This window comes from Calidris pugnax, unplaced genomic scaffold (assembly GCF_001431845.1).
Source record: "Calidris pugnax isolate Ruff unplaced genomic scaffold, ASM143184v1 scaffold219, whole genome shotgun sequence".
NCBI lineage: Eukaryota > Metazoa > Chordata > Aves > Charadriiformes > Scolopacidae > Calidris > Calidris pugnax.
Window position 1 is genome coordinate 2523440 of NW_015094507.1, and position 19683 is coordinate 2543122.

General features: G+C 44.1%; 1 protein-coding gene across 1 annotated transcript in view; it reads right to left on the minus strand.

Moving 5' to 3' along the window:
* The window catches only part of EHBP1 (EH domain binding protein 1), a 237690-nt gene that overhangs the window by 55834 nt on the left and 162173 nt on the right, over positions 1–19683 (minus strand). Inside the window, exon 16 of the mRNA XM_014964420.1 lies at positions 47–194. Within this exon, the coding sequence (XP_014819906.1) occupies positions 47–194 (148 nt within the window). The remainder of the gene's footprint in view (positions 1–46; positions 195–19683) is intronic.

The following is a 19683-nucleotide window of genomic DNA, read 5'->3' on the forward strand; positions in this document are numbered from 1 at the left end:
GTTCCCGGGTTGCCATAGGAATAAGAGAGAAGGTTCCTCAGCTCACCTCCAGATGCCTTTGACCTTTCTTTCAACTTTTCCGCAGCCATTTCACTGTAGCTAGGAAGTTCTGACATCTTCACTCCAGATCGAGCTTCTGCTATTAGCTGACGAGCTCTCTCTCTCAGCTGCCGACGCCGCTCTTCATCTTGCTGCTAAGATATATTGAACAGTTGCCAACTCAGTAATTGACAGAAATGCAATTTCATTCTCAATCTGATCATCATGATAGTAACTGGTTTACAGCATGGTGCTTGGCCCACATTATAAATAGGATGCTCGATATCAGTTGGGTGTCACACCACAATTTTTAAAGGCATCCATGAAACAGATTTTTTTTTTCTTTTTTTTAAAAAAAAAGCATTCCTCAAATTATTAATGCGTTAGAAACCTAATTATTTGCAATTTAAAGCATTTATAAATTGTGTTCCGTAAAAATACCTTGACGAAAATTATTACTTTTGTCTCAAAGTAATAACTAGACAAAGTTTTACCATGGCAATAAAAATGGTTTTACTAAATTGAATTATTTCTTGGGGTAATATTCTCTCCTAGAAGCGGAATGAGAAGCCAGATGTTGCTCTGGGTTACCCCCGTCACCAAGCTGATTCCAAAGTGCAAAGTGACATCGCATCTGGGCACGGAAAGGAACCTAATCCTTCTACTTCAATGGATACATATTTTTTTAAAAAACCAAACAACAAAACACTAATGAAAATGAAAGAAAGAACAGATGCCAGAGCAGAAAAGACTTCACATCGGTTTAAAACATCCTACTTGTGGGGCTTTGGTCAGTAATTGAAGAGATCACACTGGAACCATCCCAGATAGTGCTGTCCCACTAAAGCCCCTAACGATCTTAGAAGCACGATAATATTTCAGTTACATAAACGAGCAAAGTTCTACCACGTGAAATTTTGGAAATGACTAACCCACCGTAGTAAAAAAAAATAAAAATTAATAAAACATAGCTATAAGAATCCATTAAACCATAAGGGAAACAATTTCAGTTTTCACCTTAAAAACAGGATTATTTTTTTTTTGTCCGAAGTTAAGACAGTTTTACCCCTAAAAATACAATTTTTTTTTTTTTTTGAAGTTAGGACTGTTTTTGCCCTGCCCCTCAGTATTAAAAGTGCAACAAATCCAGCGTTTGGCTACAAGTCACATCTCCTCCTAAATTCCTATCACTGCCAGAAGGAGCGGGACAAAACCCCAGGTACCAGGCGGTTGACCCGAACCGAGAGAAATTCTAACATTCTAAAATTCTAATTTCTAAGAAATTCTGATGTTGGAGAGCCGACCTGGCAGCCTTCCCACCAGCCCAGGAACTGAGCATCCCACACCTGCAGACGCTGCTGGGAGCTGCCGCTGAGCCTTAGTTAGTTAGTTGAAGCGATCATTAATAAAACGAGCACAAAATACTAATTAGGGACGTTTCCCCCATTTCCATGCAAATTGTTTGTTTGTAGCTATTTACTCATCATTGTTGGCGGCACAATAGGAGAAATGCAAATGCCTGCATCCGAATGCAGCCCTAATGGGACTTTCTGTTTATAACCATTAAGCCCAGAGGTGTGCTGTAATTCAGTCCTCGAGCAGCGAGATTTAGCCTCATTAACAGCTTGCATGGGCAGGTTACAACTCATCAAACCCTACAGTAAACACAGGCGTATGGACACAGCGGCGGTATCTCGGGCCGGGAGTGACAGGGCACTGATTTCCCTATCAGATTCCCAGGGATTTACTCGGCTCCTCAAATCTCCTTCCCCTGGAAAGGCAATTCTGCCAGGCAGCCGGGTGGATGGCACAGGGGCTTTGTTTGCCTTTCCCCCCCCCCGCCCCACAACTTCCCACAGCAACAGTGCTATCAAAACCAAAAAAAAAAAAAACCAACTTAATTTGGTAAAGTACACAGTGGAGAGGCAACTGGAAAGCATCCCCCCCCCTCCCCATCCGCTATCCCCTTTAATTCCATTTCCAGCCAGAGAACTTGCAGGGCAACCGGGTTGATTTCAAGCCCCCGGTACTGGGTGAAGATAAATCACAGCAAATTTTACACGAACTAAACCCCCCCTCCCCAATCTCCCCTGCCTGTAATTCCTGGGATGTAGGGCTTTGATTCCAATGATTTTTAAAAAGGAAGGCGCAAAATTTGCGTGAAGGTTCCCCACGTGGTTTAACACCAGACAGTTTAATCTGCTATAGTTTAAAATAATTTTATAATGTTTGTGACTAACGTGCCCTCATGAGCAGGCCGAGTCCCCCCACCCCACCCCCTCACCCCCCAATTCTCCTTTTCTCCTCTCCTCCTGAAAGAGAACTTGTATCCTGAATTATTAGCATAGTCATTAACATCCCGGGGATCTCCATGCAAACACAGATTATTGTGGCTTGTGTTTGTGCTGATTAAGCCAATCATCACCAGCGGATAAGAGGGGAAAAAAAAAAAAACCAAAAAAAAAACCAGCCCAGTCCTTCCTAAAAATTCAATTCAGGTATTTGAACCCTCCATTACCCAGCTCGGTGGAAGGAGGGAGGAAACACAGAGCAGAAAAAGGAGGGGGGGTTAAGTTTTGAGGTACAGAACAATTATGAAACGGCAACTCAATCCCCGAGATGCTGGAAAGGAAAGGGCTCAGGGGGGCATGAACGTAGATATTTAAAAAAAAAACCAACCAGGAGACACAAAGATAAGCTCTGCTCCCAGAAAGGACCACGCAAATGCACCTCCAGCGGTTATTTTTTTTCCTGTACAGTTGAAGAGAAGACTCAGTAAAAAAATCTCTGCCCCCCCGACATGAACCTGACACGCCAAGGAGACGTTAAAGTTGGCTGGGTTATTTTTCCCCCAATTCCTTTGCAATGGTCTAAGGATCCGCCAGGCGGATGCACGGGGAGGGAAACTTCCCCATTTAAGGACAAACTCTTGAAGAATAAGTAATGTAATTCCTTGTTTCCCCTCCTATAAAAACGTATTGCTATGCAATTTTTATATTTCACAGTTCACCGACATCTCGGCGAGCTTTCTTCCACTGCTTCAATGGTGCTACTTTTAATTTTATCCTCCTTAGTCCTAGTAATTAAAGTGATCAGCAGTGGCATCCCAACGGCTTTGACACAGCCACAACCCCCGCGCAGGCTCCGGCTTTTAAGGGGAAGGCAGGGAAGGAAAAAAAAAAAAAAGGAAAAAAAAAAAGAAAAAGGCCGGAGTTTCATTTCACTGGAACAAGAAAATCAGGCTTCTCCAATCCTCAACTTTATCCAATTGTGCTTTCAGCAGCCTTTGGATCTTAAGAAACAAATAAAAATGGCTGCCATTAGGGGGTCCTTTTTGTACTCGCCGCAGACGGCTGCGAGAGGGTGAGTGACAGTACTCTGGCCAAAAAAAAAAAAAGAAAAAAGAAAAAAAAGAACGAGCCCCTGGATTTGGGAAGGATTTGGGAAGGCGAAGGTGAAACGCTGGCGGGGTGGCTGCCGAGACCATCGCTGAGACCTGACCAACTCACTGAAATACTGAGAGAGATGGAGTTTTGCTGGGGGGTATGAGAAAACCAGACCCCAACCACCCCCAAAAGCCCCGTCTCCTGACATCACAGAAAATTCTGCCAATCTTTAAAAAAAAAAAAACCAACCTAAAACCACCTCTGCCAGGGATTTTCAGTCAGAGTTTTGGGAGGGTCCAAAGGGAGTTTCACACCAGGAGTGTGATAACCCATTAAAAATAAAAAAATACAATCCCATGAGCAGCTTTTATTTGATGGTTAAAAAGAAAATTCTTTCGTGTGTCCATAGCCTGGGCGGGGGGAGGAAGTGGTAAATCAGTGCTACGAAATTAAACCAGAATGGAGCGATCCCCGTCGCCGTGAGGTTTCAAACGGGTCCGAGGTCCAAGAGAAAGAACTTTCCTGTCACCTCCTTCATCATGAGATGGGAAGAACGGCTCTGGTTTTAGCCATTCAGAAAGAAAAGGGCTTCTGGGCTTGTCCAGAGGCAGGGATTACCCAAATGTACCAATTCAGTTAGTAGAGAAGACAGAAATAATAATAATAATAAAAAAAATAATAAAAAAATAATAAAGTTCCACCAGCTTTTAAGGTTTGGGCAGGCTGGGTTTTACGGCGACCTCGTTGGAGTGAAGAGGATTTGGGGTGAAACATTCAAAAGTGTTCGGCGGAGCTTTTCAAGCCATTTCCAACTTTTCTTAGGTCGGTTTCTAATATAAGCAGACGTGCTGGTAAATGGCCACACCTGCTCGTTTCTCTGGGGATGGCCTGATCTCTGCCTTTCCTAACAAAGAAAGGACCTGGGGGGGGTGGTGGGTGGTGTGGGGAGGGGGTGAGGGGGGGTGGAAATCAGCCTTTCTTGTTGCAAAACAGAGTGGAAAGTCAAAATCTTTCTCAAGTTTGTCCCATCTGGTCAGATTAAATCTTTGATCACCCTGGGGACCACGGTGCTGTTCGGGCTCCACCAGCGCTTCAGAAGAGCTGGAGACACGCAGGTAGTGAGGGAAAAGGGGGGATTGCTGAGCTGGGAAGGGGCAAGGGGAACAAAAGTGGCCTTTGGGCTTCTGTGGCTCGGAGGAAGAGGTCAGACAGACGGACGGAGAAGTGGTAAATCAGTGCTACGAAATTAAACCAGAATGGAGCGATCCCCGTCGCCGTGAGGTTTCAAACGGGTCCGAGGTCCAAGAGAAAGAACTTTCCTGTCACCTCCTTCATCATGAGATGGGAAGAACGGCTCTGGTTTTAGCCATTCAGAAAGAAAAGGGCTTCTGGGCTTGTCCAGAGGCAGGGATTACCCAAATGTACCAATTCAGTTAGTAGAGAAGACAGAAATAATAATAATAATAAAAAAAATAATAAAAAAATAATAAAGTTCCACCAGCTTTTAAGGTTTGGGCAGGCTGGGTTTTACGGCGACCTCGTTGGAGTGAAGAGGATTTGGGGTGAAACATTCAAAAGTGTTCGGCGGAGCTTTTCAAGCCATTTCCAACTTTTCTTAGGTCGGTTTCTAATATAAGCAGACGTGCTGGTAAATGGCCACACCTGCTCGTTTCTCTGGGGATGGCCTGATCTCTGCCTTTCCTAACAAAGAAAGGACCTGGGGGGGGTGGTGGGTGGTGTGGGGAGGGGGTGAGGGGGGGTGGAAATCAGCCTTTCTTGTTGCAAAACAGAGTGGAAAGTCAAAATCTTTCTCAAGTTTGTCCCATCTGGTCAGATTAAATCTTTGATCACCCTGGGGACCACGGTGCTGTTCGGGCTCCACCAGCGCTTCAGAAGAGCTGGAGACACGCAGGTAGTGAGGGAAAAGGGGGGATTGCTGAGCTGGGAAGGGGCAAGGGGAACAAAAGTGGCCTTTGGGCTTCTGTGGCTCGGAGGAAGAGGTCAGACAGACGGACGGATGGACAAACACCTCGGCCACGTTCTCCCTGGTGTCTCCAGCAGCACCCCTCACTACCACCCAACCTCCACGTGGCTCCAACAGATCTTTTCATGAACATGCATCACAAAAAGTAGGGCATCACTTGTCACCAAGCTCCACGCCCCCCCGAGGGAAAACGGAAGGGAAAGAAAAGTGGTCCCAAAGCTTCACGCTGGAGGAATCACAACCGGCATCGCGACAAAGCTGTCCCCTTTCAAGAAGCAAAAGCACCCCCAAAATTCACAACAAACTGGGGCTGCGGGGCTGCAAAGTGCAAAACATCTCGTTAAACATAGGGAGGTGTTTTTTAAAGAACTGTCAGCAATTTTTAAAATTTTTATTTCTTTTTTTTTTTTAATTTTTAATGTCATCTATGTTGTTCTGGAAAACCCACACCTCCCTTGGTACAGCATCCCTGGTGCGGAGAAGGCTGGCCGTAGAAAAAGGATCCCACTGATAATTTAATTCCTAGAGTCATTGTGAAAGCCACAAACCCTTGGTTTGCCGAATGTAAAAAAAAATAAATAAAAAAATAATAATAAAAAAAAGGCCTATTTGATAAAAAAAAAAAAAAAAAAAAAGAAGGGCTGACTAAGTAAGTATCACCTTGTGCTACATCCAAGGCCTCTTGCTGGTTGTCTGGCTGCTCTTTTGTAGGCAAAAAGGAGCTGAACGCTCTCTGGCTCCTTAGATCTGGCCCAACAAATGCACTGCCAGTCATGCACATGGATCCAGCTTAAAACCCAGTGTGAGCCTAAAAGAAGCTAGTCAAACTGGCACCTACTCATGCAGAAGGAGATAGATTTGTCATGACAGGCTGATTATTCAATGTAAAGAAACAGTTTAGCTTTTCTAATCTGGTACAAATACATCTTTCTCAGAGAAAAAAGTAAAAGGTCCAGCAGTTCAAGTATTTAAAGTAAAGAAACCAACAGGAAAAGAAAAAAAAAAATAAAAAAAAATCGTAATGTCAAAGTGAACCATAGGTATTTGTGCGGGAGCATTCTGCAAAACAGCCCCGCCACTTCTATTCAGATAAATAAGATTTAACCCGTTTAACCCTTCAGGCGCCGGGCGCTTCCATCCCACACTGCGCCTGGCTCTGTGCCCGGTCCTGAAAACGCCTAATTCCAAACAAAAAATATAAAAAATAATAATAAAAAATACTCCTTTTCTCTTTTCCTGCCTCTCGCTCGCCCCGGGAGGGAAGGGTGAGGGGGGGGGCTCTCCCTCCCAGGGGGGAGCTCCCCGGAAAGATCCTGCGGAAAAGTCGATTTGAAGCCAAAAAAAGGGCCACAAAGCACCCCCCACCCCCCCCCAAACTTCTTCCCCGGAATTCTCTCTGCTGAGGCAAGCCCGTGCTCTCCCTCGTCTGGGAAGTATAATTAAGGACAACCATCACCTAAAGGCAACGGGGATGGCAGGAGCTCTCGTCACGCCTGTCACCACGATTGTCAAGGCTACGGGCACGACCCACAAAGAGGGTCCTCTGGTGTGGACGGGGGGGGACTCGGAGATGGTGCCATCACCACTCAGCGTGGGCAGGAGGGTCCAGCTGAGACCCCCTGGCTCCCAGGGATGGCATTTTTCCTGCCTGCCCAGCCACGGCCGGGGTAGGGTGGGGGGGTGGTTAAAGAAGCTGATTATTCAGCATTCGTTTGTCGAACTCCACTTAAGGGATTTTCTCTTGTGTAAACTTGACTTTATAATTTAAAAAAAAAAAAAAGAAAAAAAAAAAAGAAAAAAGTGGTGTTATGAAACAAAGCGTTTTGGCAAGCCCGTGGGGAGGGAAAGGCGGCGAGAGGCATCTTCCAGCACTGGGAAGATCCCTTCTCGATGGGGGTGTGTGTGTGTGTGTGTGTGTGTGCCGTGCCCTCCCCAGGAATGCTCCCGGCATCCCAAACTTTCCCCCCCCACTCCTTCTTCATTTTCCATGGAGGGGTGGTGGGATCCCAGCCTGGAAAGAAGAAAAAAGAAGAAGTGCAAACCTGGCGACGCCTCCCCACATCCTATTTTCCTGGGGTCTTTATTTTTTCTTCTTTTTTTTCCTCCTCCTTTTTTATTTTTTTTTTTTGTCCCCCCCCCTTCCCTTTTTTTTTATTTTTATTTTTTATTTTTTTTTTTGAAAATGTCCTGCAAACCCCTGGCAGCTTGTTTTTAATGGAAAACACCCGAATCGCCCGGGATCTATACCTAGCCTTTTGCCAATAATGAGAAAAACTTCACCTTCTGTCCCCGGCAATTCTTAGGAAATCTTTTGCTGTTATTCCTACAAATCCAATTACAGATTGTTGAGTAGCTAGTGGAGTAAGCTTATTGAGGAGTGTCACATCACTAAGTCGCGCGTATGTGTTTCAGTTTGTAATGTGGTCTGAGCCGCTGTAGAGGTGTCAACTTAAAATGCAAGTAAGTAGCAGAACAGGGCTAATCCCAGGCACTACTCCCCTGCAGCCAAATTGTAGCGCCATGAATGACAGTGGAAATGCAAAGATGCCACTGTGCTTATCACACACAGCCAGATGGTGGACCTGGATCAATGCACACATGCCACGATCAATGCATTTGATAAAGAATTAAGAAGAAAACTGTACATGTTATCAAAGAACTTGTACATGGCATAATTATGATTCTGCATGTGCTTACTGATGATATTGGAGACTCAGAGGCAGGTGATAATGAAACTGATAGGAAGAAATAGCTTAAAGGCTACAGCATATGGCCTCAGCACTAAGAAATCTTGTCAAATAGTTCAGAAAGCTTTTTTTAACTGTTATTACAGGCTGCTCGTAGTGCAAGCTGCTGGCGACGTTTTAATTTTTTTTTTCTTTTTTTTTTTTTAAAGCCGAAATGTCAAAAAAGTTACAAAAGCTGTACTTTTCAGAACGGGTGGGAAAATAATTAAGACACTATTGTGTTTTTAAACGCGGCCAAAAAAACCACCCCACAACCCTACAGGTAGAGAGAGCTCTGGCAAATTTTGGGGAGGGGGGAGGCTGCCGTGGGGTTTTTCTTAATCTGTAGAATCCCACCTTCTCGGAATAAAGGTATTCAGACTTTTGAGGGGTCTGGTGGCGGTGTAAGGGATGTATCTGGGTAGCAATTTGCATTGGGTAGAAATTGGGCCAGTTTCAATACAGTTTGGATGTTATTTGCCATCCAAGGCAGAGCATTTCCCCCCCCTTGCCTGTTTGTGCCCCGGCCCCTGCACTGCAGCCACCTCCGACGTGCAAAAATGTAATTAAAAAAATTGTGGAAAATATCTAAAGTAATAATAAATAAAAAAATCCCACCTCATGTACATTTCTAATGTATAAAAGGTACCTAAAATACAAATTCTCATGCTCCAGTTGATAGATGAGCTGTCTAATCAACGCCTGGACGTAACTTAAGTGCTCTCATTAGTGTGAAGACCTTCAGGCTAAATAAGACTAAATCCCTTAAAAATTGCTTCTGCAATAGAAAAACCCCCCTTACCATTTTCCTCTGCCTAAATCATATCAATTAAAAAGAGAGAGAGGGAGGGAAGGAGGGAGGGGGAGAGAGAGAGAGAGGCATTTTCACATGACTTTGTTTTAACTGACACTCCAAAAACTATCTTCTGAATCCAATTTAAAATGTTGCAGCGAAAAAGTTCATTAGCAATCAAAGCAACAGAAAAAAAAAAAAAAAAATCAGGCTGAGTTTGGTTTCTCTTTCACTTTAAACCTGGATCTTTAATCAGCGCTAAAGCGTGTAATCCCCCCGGAATCCTCTACCTTAACTTCCCCCCCCACCCCCAGCCCCAAATATTTAATCAACAGCACAGTTTTATATTAAATTATAAAATTTATCAAAACGAGCCTCCGGAAAGAGAGAAGAGCCTGTTTTATTTGCGGGGGGCCGAGGGGGTACACCCTCCCCACCCCCTCCGCCAAAAAATAATAAATCAAAACCAAAAAAAAAGGCAAAAAAACCCCAACCCCCAAACCCCGAAACCTCCGAATTTCAATTTGTCCTGACAAACCGTCGGGTATTAAATTCTAAAGGCAGGCAGAGTGCATAAAGAACTGATGGCTTGATTAGCTCTTGTGGTGCAATTGAAGGAGCTGTCTCTCTTCCCCGGCTTCTCCATTTTGAGCAGCACTTTGATCTCCGCTCCAGTCAATTCATGGCCATCAACTGACAAGACCGCATGAAACACCCCGATGGTTAGCCCCAAACTCGCCCGCAAAACTATTTGGTTTCATTAAGGCTCCGGGGAGAAGTGACCAGTGACAGTCCTTTCAATTCAGAAGCCAACAGGCAAGTGACTATTGAAACTTTAATGGGCGCCGGGTGCCGCTGCGCCCTCCCGCCGGCTGTCGGGGGATGAACGCTTCTACCTGGGGGTTGGGGACACCTCAACCACCACCTGCAGATGGTTTGGGGACACCTGAAGCACCACCTGCAGCCGCCGGCTCCTCAACCAGAGTTGTTTTGCGACGATTCGGGGTGTTTTGGGTGGGAGAAAGGGTTGCGCCTTCCAAGGGAAGGAAGGGAGGGTGGCAGGTGGTGGGGAAAAGCCAGATGTTAAAAAGAAAAATAGAAAGAAGAAAGAAAGAAAAAAGAAAAAAAGAAGAAAAAAAGAAAAAAAGAAAAAAAAAAGAAGAAAAAAAGGAAAAAAGAAGAAAAAAGAAGGAAAAAGGAAAAAAAGAGAAGAGAAGAGAAGAGAAGAGAAGAGAAGAGAAGAGAAGAGAAGAGAAGAGAAGAGAAGAGAAGAGAAGAGAAGAGAAGAGAAAGAAGAAAAAGGAAAAAAGAAAAAAGAAGAAGAAGAAAAAAAAATAAAAAAGAAAACAAGAAGAAAAAGGAAAAAAAAAAGAAAAAAAAATCGTGTTTTTAAATGTGGTGATTTACTAAACATTCACAGGGAGGTGGCAGAACCACCATCCCTTCCAGCTGAAAATATAACCCACTTTGGCCACAAAACCTGAGCTGGAGCCACATCCCCCCGCCGAACGCCGAGGGTTCGGGCCGGTTCCGAGCTTTGCTCCACTCAACTATTTACACCTCCCTTTTTTTTTTTTTCCCCTTTTGTCGCTGCCCTCTCCAAAGAGTCCCACTTCAAAGGGCTCGTTTTTGCACCAGTTCCTGTCAATGCGGGTCAGAAACACTAAAGTGGAAAGAAAGTGGCTGCAGCGCCGTGGCACAAAGAGTCTCCGCGGCTGGAATCAAACAAAGCCCAATTAAACTAATCATAACGTCCCAGTGAACACAAGGAAGCTCACCTGGTATTTCGGGACTTCTTGTGTGAATTCCCAACTCTACCCGGTACTTGGTACTATAATTACCCTGACCAAAATACTGTGAAATTACTGCTCTGATCTACTAATGGCTGCAAAAAATCGAGCCGTCGTGGTTTCGTGCCAAGGGGCCGTAGCGAGGTGGCGCAACGCTTTCTGACAGAGGAGGACAACTTCTAAAAAACTCAAAAGGGAAAATTAACGGGATGTGGTTTATGTTGCCAAGGACTGTTCATTAATTACCAATTTAATCGCCGCTGGAGGCATGACATTACAAAAAATCTGGCGGGAAGTTCTAATAGATTATGAAGACCACCTAAGAAGAGTGACCAAGAAATGTACAAAACAATTAATACTGTTTCACTGCTATCAAAGACACTCAGATTATTTTACATCAAGTGAAGCAAAAGAATTAGTGGCTTCACAGTGCCACCACTAGGAACTGTAAATACAATGGCACACAATTAGTAATGCACATGTGACTTTTCGTTCAAGGCATATATCCTTGGGAAAGCCAGAACACGATAAGGAGAACAAAAGGAACATTTTTAAATGAAATGAATAAAGATTTTAACTCTACCCTCGTGCATGCTGAGCCATAACAGAAGAGGCAACGCGAAATACAGCTCTCGGTCACGGCGGCATCATCCTGGGATTCACAACAGCCTGGGCTGAGCATCCCCACGGAAAACCTCCACCGTTCGTGGCAGCGGAAGGAAAAGAGCATTCCAGATGCTGGGAAACCCGGGTCTCGCTTGGGACACAAAGGGAGAAGAGCCCCAAAGCACCGAGACCCCTCATTTAATTTATTTTAATTTTTTTTTTTTTGGCTAATATTTATAAACGGAAGGAAGACGCTGAAGTTTTTGAACTTAAGTCGTTCGGGCGACCTTAAAAATTGAGTTAATAACCCCCCAGCCTGTTTTCTGGGAGTTTTCAAGGCAGGAACGTTGGGGTGCAGAGCACACAGCACCTTCAGCTCCCACCCAGAGAAGAAATCACCCCGAGGTCCTGGCTTTAGGCCGGACGCTCCAGCGGCGTTAACAGACACCAGCTCTTGGAAACACCAGCAATAAAAGGCAGCTGAGAATCTCCAGCTTTTTTATCTAAAACTCAAACTGCTTAACATTTGTCTCGCATTATCAAAGGTTCCACTTTAGTGGTGAAATCCCCTCCCGGTATAAAACCGGCGGGGCGTACTAATTCTTCTTAGAAATGAGTTTGCTCCCACTAATTGATTTATTTTCCCAGCTATGGCAGCGAGTCGTCCACGGCAGGTATTTCCAAACAGCGAAATATCACAACTTGGTAGCAAGAAAAGTGCTTAAACAGATCAAAACGCGGAGTCAAAAGACGCAGAACCTTCTTGGAAAGTTACAGGTTCTTTTTTTTTTCTTTTTTTTTCATGTCGTGAGTAACGTTAAATAAAACAACTTGTTTGTTCTTGCCATCAAGGCAAGGAGATCAGGCTATCTCAGCCTCAGCGTGTCGCGGGGAAGAAGTAAATATCAGCCCCGTTGTGGTTTTGAAGTGTGCAGGCAGCAGGTCTAACCCTCATTTAAAGAAAAGTATATTGTTAAAGCAGCTATAAAACTTGGGATGCCCGTGAAATGTAAATACTATACAGCCCAGTCTTATCAGCTTAAACCATATTTAACCACTTTATAGCGGAATACAGACAAGACATATAAATGAACAAGAGGGAATAAGTTACCAAAGCTCAGGGATTACCAAAATAATGTTCAATCTTTTTACCAATTAGATGGTAACCGCTTCTTTGTAATCTCTGGAAGATCTAGTGATCGTATCTAAATCTGGTCACAATTATCAGCACAACAGACCCGTCTTTCTTCAATCAATATTTTCCAATTAATATTAAAAGACCAAGGTTGCCACCTGCAAAAAGTCCTACACCTCAATAAATTCCTGTTAGATGTTTAATTAATAAAGATCAGCTTTTCCCTCTTTGTTTTTTTTTAAGAAAGAAAAAAAACACGATGGGAATAACTTGGGAGTGTTTCCTTAAATGAATTAACACCACTGCCTCCATCACAGGCATTTGTTTGCCAACTGAGGAGACTACAAAAAAATATATATATTAAAAAAAAATCCAGGGATGAGCTAGGTGCCTTTCCTAATGCTACAGGAGTAGGGATGCTGGTTTCATGGAGAAATAAAAACGGGTGAATAAAGCTACCCAGTGCTCATTTTCAAGAAGCTGTTAATATATTTGGAAAAAAAAAAGAAGACTTGCAATGCTAAGTTGAGCTACTAAATTGAAATATCCTGGTTTTGTTGCCTACTGTGAATCTCCAACCTGCACCACTGCTGGTCACGCAGACTAGAGTTTACTTTTTGGTCACATATTATTAGAGTGAGACAGTTTGGAGCTTATTAGCTCGGGGGGGCAGCAGATTCTTGGGAGGACACCATCAATAAACAGGACCGTTTCTGAAAGCTTTTTTTCTGAGCATTTAAAAGAATGCTTTATTTTTAATTTTACTGCAGCTGGCGTGTCCCCTATCTGTGCAAATGTAGGCAATCAAAATTGAGGTGAGAGTAAACAAACTCATCTCCTTTCAGATTTTGTCGCTTTCTGAGGCTTTTCTAAAAAGACTTCCATTTCTGCTACTCTGGGTGGATGCCAAAAAAAGTTACTATTTTGCGCTCAACTATTTCTAAAAACGAGAAGTAACGGGCACACTAGATTGGCACCTGAAGTAAAAAGAGCTTATTAAATATGAATTAGATACAGCTGCAACAAGTCCTTTGAGCAAAGGGAGTAATAAAAAGCAATATTCTGAGCAGAAAAAAAACCCCACAATCTCAAGGCACAGCCTGGTCCTGCTGTCCCCTGTGTTTGCGTGGTCGGAGGGAACAGCTTTTGGGTGATGGATGTTGTCTCTGCAAATTAATTCTACTACTAAAGCTGAATACAGTCCCCACTGCTCTTTCAAACCTCTTTTATTTACTTATTAATTTATTTTATTTTTTTGGGGCAGCTTTAGCTGTCATTCAACTCAAATAAATATGAAATAATAGCAGCAGAAAGAAGTAAACCGAAATCTTTCCCTGTGCCTCAGGATTACTCTCTGAAAACACCCCCTTCAGTTTGCACTTAAGCTGGATTTAAATACTCGTTGTCTAAACAAAGTCCCTCACGATTTTTGGTGTAGTCACCCTCAGAACGCTGCTGTGAAGGAAGAATTGCTATTTTTCCTGCTTCAGGAGAGGGAAAGGACAGAGGGATTCCCTTTGGGTATCACGCTCCTTGACTCCTGCATCCCAGAATCCCCGCTAGATCCTAAATATGCAACATTTTTGGCCAAATCCCCAAGAGGTTCCCAGTCCCGAGCCTCAGTTCACCCCGGAGGAATCCTCAGCTCAAGCAAAACTCAAATAACTTTAGGAAGGACCCATGGCCGGTGTTGGGAAGAAAAACACATCGTTTGCCAGGTGAGGGCTATTTTTCCTGAATTCCCCGCTAACCAACACGGCGTTCCCTGCTAAGGCTCTCAGCCTTCAAATAAACAGTCAAAAAGCATTTGACATTCAATTTTGGGAGATGCCAGAAATAAAACTGCCGACCTGAGCTCTACCCATCACTGTCCCACACTTTGGTGGGTTTTTGTATTTCCACCCTTCAACACGCCGGCCCCACCAACACCTAGTGCCATCCTTTGCCCCACAATATTCAGATCCTGCTCCGTCGACAGAATTATTAATTTCTTCAAGGGCCTTTCTCCAGGGCTCATCACGGGGGTATTTAAGTGCCTCAAAAGCATTAATCACATTCCCTTCTCACAACACCCCGCGGTGGTGTCATTATGGACGAGAATCGAGACGATGGAGAGATCCAGCTAAAAGGATCTAACACTGGGTGCTCCCTCTGGGAAACCTATTACCTGGGCTTATTTAGTTTGTATTTTTTATATTTTTTTTTCAGTATATGAAGCTTTCTGCAGCCTTTTATGCGTCTCCAGCACAGCTCTGATTGATTTCCCTGATGGACCTAGATGCTCAACACACCCGCAAATCCAACCTTCGCCTCCCAGAGCAAGGAAGGACACGCAATTAATGACCACTCAGAGGAAGTTTGGGTCAAAAATCTTATCAGAACCCATGAGGAACTCAGAGGAAAGGTGGCATTACATTTTGGACACCTTCATCTCAACCTCATCCTTTCGCTGGCCACACACCTCCCGGTTCCTGCAGCCAAAAGGACAGAGGTCCTCTGGACAAACACCACCTCCATCCTCTCGAGCTAAACGAGACGCAACTGCTTTGGGGAAAAAATAGTATGTGATCACATAATTAAAGACTGCATCGTAATGCATATACACAAAGGAGGTTAATTAAAGCTGCCTGTGCGTTTCTTCCCTCCCAATTCCATTCTCTGTAGTCACGCTGACTCCATCCCCAGAGCCAGGTTGAGTTTACAGAGCCAATGACAGCGGCAGTGAATTTCCATTTTTCACGTGGACCAGTCATTACTGGGGAAGAAGGGGACATTTTGCCACCGGCCTCCACAGATATTTGCTGACAGCGGAGTTACGCTGAGTTACCTCAAGAGTTAGAGGTTCCACCCCACGTCCTACAAGGGAGGGCGTCCTACTGGAAAGACCTTCTAGCCCTGCGACACCTGAGTGCTTCCCACCCGTCCTGGTCCCCTCCAGCCTGTCCCTGGGAGTAGATACGTGGCAGCAGATACGTCCCTTCTCGCCCTGTGATACTCACCATGGGAAAAGGCCAGTTAAATAAAAATGAGTAAGCTAATAAATAGGCTCTCCTGGTTTAAAGCTGAGTGACTACGGCGGCTAGGCCAGGCTGGAGAGGACAGAAGCAGCTAGTAAAAGAGTCACTACATGCACACCTACATCAAGAAAACATTAAGGAAGGCCGAGCTGTTTTTAAACCTACCATTGAGAAAGGGATCCATGGAGGGGATCACTCACTCTGTTCACAGAGCTCTTAAGCTCATTCTTCCTGTCTCCAAGAGGCTGCACCAATTTTAAGGCCATACCCATGAGTCTCCCAAACCACGAGCATGTTCCCAAGGACTTTCTGATCAACTTGGTCTCTTCTCAGCCTTCAAATACCTGCCCATGGGCTTACACGTGGGCTGGTGGGCAACCAGCCAGTAAACGGTGGGCTCCTGAGAAGCACCAAATGGACAGATCTAACGGTGGGAAGAAAAACTTCCTACCCCACTGCAAGTAGGGAAGAAATGGGAGAAAAGGGAAGGCGATACAGAAAGAGGGAGCAAGTGGAGTCTGACTGGACTGAATCTGGTGGGATGAAGAGGAAGGGAAGAGGATGGGGCAGAAAGGACAGAGGGAAGAGGTCCAAGGGAAGAAAAAGTAAAGAGAGCAGGTATTAAGACAGAAAAGTTAAAAAGGAGAAGAAGGGGAGCTGAAACGGGCAGGGCAGAGAGATGAAATAGAGTCTGGGAGAAAGGAAAGAACAGGAAGACACAAACTAAAGAAGGGGAAGAGCACCCATCTCATTAGATGATTCAGAGGAAAATGGGACTGAGAGAACAAGCACACCCACAAATTCAGTGCCTTGATCTTCCGCTCCCCTAATTTCAGCAATTTCGAGTTAAAAAGAAAAAAAAGAAAAAAAAAAAAAAGAAAAGCAAGTGTGAATACTGACGTGGGCCTAACCCCAGAGGAAACACACGAGGAGATGGAAGCACGTTGCAGCAAGGAGGAAGACTCAAGAAAAAGGGGTAAGCAGACAAGAAAACAGACGTGTCATGGGAAAGCAGCCAGTTAGTGGCCAATAAAGTCCGTGGTTTACAACAGAGATCTAAAACCAAAACAAAACAAACCCCAACACCACCAACAAATCAAAAAGAACCGCAAGCCCAGAGCACCTGACCACTGGAAAAAAATAACACAACATTGGTTCTACCAGAGGAAGGGTAAGGCTTAGGCTCAAGAAGGTCCACTTGCTCTTTGCTCAGAGGAGACACAGGGAAACTGTTCTTTCATCAAAAAAGATTTTTACCAAACCAGATCAGGTGAGCACAAACCCAAATAACCTGGACTTATGACCACGGAACAGACTTGGAAATTTCCTCCCCGTCGTTGACCTTGAGCAGCAGAACAGTCCCACGCACTGTATATTCTCACTTCTTTACTAAAAAAACAGCGATTCACGGTTCTCATACGACACGTGTAGAGCAGCAACAGCAAGGCCCGTGAGACAAGATCTTCCAAAGTCACTAATGACTCTGCTGGTCCCACTTTGCTGGGGTGACTGATTTTCAGAGCACACTGTGAAAGGCCAGGCTGCCCGAAGCTCTTTTCCTGAAGGTATCGAAAAAACGTGCAATTGCAAACTTCAAGAGTTACTTTTTCAAAGTATTGGCCTTGGCCTATCTCTTTAAAGTTCTCTTATTTAAAATTAGATCTTCCTGTTTGAAACCATTTTCCTTTGAATCCCTCTCAATCCATCCCCAAAACGAGCCTAGTCCAGTTCCCACTACTAAATGCCCATTCTCATTATCGTAACTCTAATTTGGGTAACACACTACTCCACATTATTGCCCCCCGACACACACCACGCTGCTCTGAGCCAAAATTCTTATTATTAGCCTTAACGACCAGAAAACACCGAACAGAAACGAGTCTGTACCATTTTCTAACGACCAAACACGCAGTGGCCCGTAGCAAACTGGCACAATTATATCAACTGGAAATGCCTCATCCTCACGAAGATCAAATATGTTAAAGAAAACCAGAAATCAATGCATTTTATCTTCTATCTCTGTATGTTGATGCATACATACATCCTCATTCAGAACACACACACGTATGGGTATGTATATAACATAGGTATATGTTATATATGCTGCCCTCCACCTTGTTTAAAATACGCGATTTAAACTTGCCTCTGACCACAGAACTATTAATTCCTCCAGAGCATTTCTGTGGCACTCTTCACTATCGTAACCAAGGGCTTCCAAATTCCATCTCCCCAACACCCTTCCGAGCTGAGGAGCTTTTGTTATTCTTATGATACAATCAACTCAAGCCAAGAGGACCCGTTCCTTGATTGCTTGGAGCACCCAAGATTTAAAATGGGCCAGGACCATTCATCCCCAGCACAGTTCCCCTTGACTTGGCTACAAGTGGGTGCTCAAAACTTCCAGAAATTGGTGCCCACGAATCCTGGGTTGGAAATGAGCAATCAAGAAAAAACGCCACCTCCAATACGTTGGGTTGAAGCTTCCCAACATGGCAAAGAGCTTCTGATGGAGGCAGAAAGAAATGTTGGTTCTTCCCAACATGGCAAAGAGCTTCTGATGGAGGCAGAAAGAAATCTTGGTTCTTAAGGAATAATGCCACCTCCAGTACGTTGGGTTGAAGGTACCTTCTCAACACTGCAAAATCCTTCTGATGGAGGCAGAAAGAAATGCTGGTTCTTCAAGGAATAATGCCACCTCCAGTACGTTGGGTTGAAGCTACATTCCCAACACTGCAAAATGCTTCTGATGAAGGCACAAAGAAATCTTGGTTCTTAAGGAATAATGCCACCTCCAGTACGTTGGGTTGAAGGTACCTTCCCAAGATTGCAAAGAGCTTCTGATGGAGGCAGAAGGAAATGTTGGTCTGCCCTTCCCTTTCCTACAGGCTACTTATTCAGTTTTCAGCTCCTGTAATCAACAACAGAAGGTCCCATGGGTAATCTGGCTCCCTGAACTATGCAATAACAACTCTCACCCTGAAAACTCCATCCCCATCTCCTGTCCTTCAGCTGGTTTTCACAGCCTAGACACAGTCTTGATTTTCGTCTAACTCCACACTGCCATCTCCCTCTTTGCCATTGACCAGGAGCATCTCTCTTCTGTGTGCCTGTGGGGCAGCTCCTTTCCCTCCCGTTGGGCTTTCATTAGCAGGAGTTTGAGTCTAAAAGAGGAAATTTTGCTTTCCAATGGTACCACCTCCATCAGAATGGGCCCTGGTCCTTGGGGGAGCCACGGCAGAAGATGCTCTTGCTGGGCTGTGTCCATACAGGCAATTTTTACTGACCAGCTTTTCTGAACTACAGTTGACAAGACTGTGCTATTAACGCAACTTTGGTTTGAACAGATTTTTCAAGGGGATGGAACCTTCTTCCCATAAGACATTTTTTTAACACGGATAAAACAATGTTTTATCCAAACTAATACAGAGAAACGGTTGAACAGGGTGGGTTTTTTTTGAAGGAAAAAAGTAAAAATAAATATTACCCTGAGGCAGAGAGCTGATGGAGAAAATCTCAGCTCAAACAATGGAATACTAGCAAAGTTGCAAAACCTTTGAAAATAGGAGCTTGTAATAAAAAATGTTAGGCAAATTTAATCACAGTTGTTCCTGCCTGAGTAGTTGCCTGTAGTATCCCTCCTCTGATGCTGTTTGCTTTATGAAAAACCAATTAAAAAAATATTCCAAAGTGAAATTTATACTAAAATACACTTATCTAGGAAAAACTTAAATATAAAGTCATAAGAAGTTGCTTATATATCATTATACAAATGAGACTTGTCTGCACACATGCATATATTAAAAAAAAAAAAAAAGAAGTGTCAGTTTTGACAAAGGTTTCCATAAAAATTAATTAGCTTTCATCTCCAGAGAGTAACACATCCTTCCAGGTCAGCACAGAGGCCACTGGAGGGGCGGCTGCCACGCTGGAGCTCGTTCCCCAGCTCCACTTTCCCATCTCCCCAGCCTGACCGACGCTGGGGACAAAAAGGACTTGTTCCACCAACTCGTGGTCACAAGCAGCCCCGTTCACTGCCACCACACTCACCAAGCAGCAAGTAGGTGACATCACAGGCTCCAGAGAAAAAGAAGTAATGGAAAATAGCATCAATTACTCTGCTGTCACTTAAAAAGTAACTTTTGGTGGGTTTTTTTTGGTCCCATTAGAAATTGTGGTGCCAATCAAAGAAGGTGCTCCTGGACCGCAG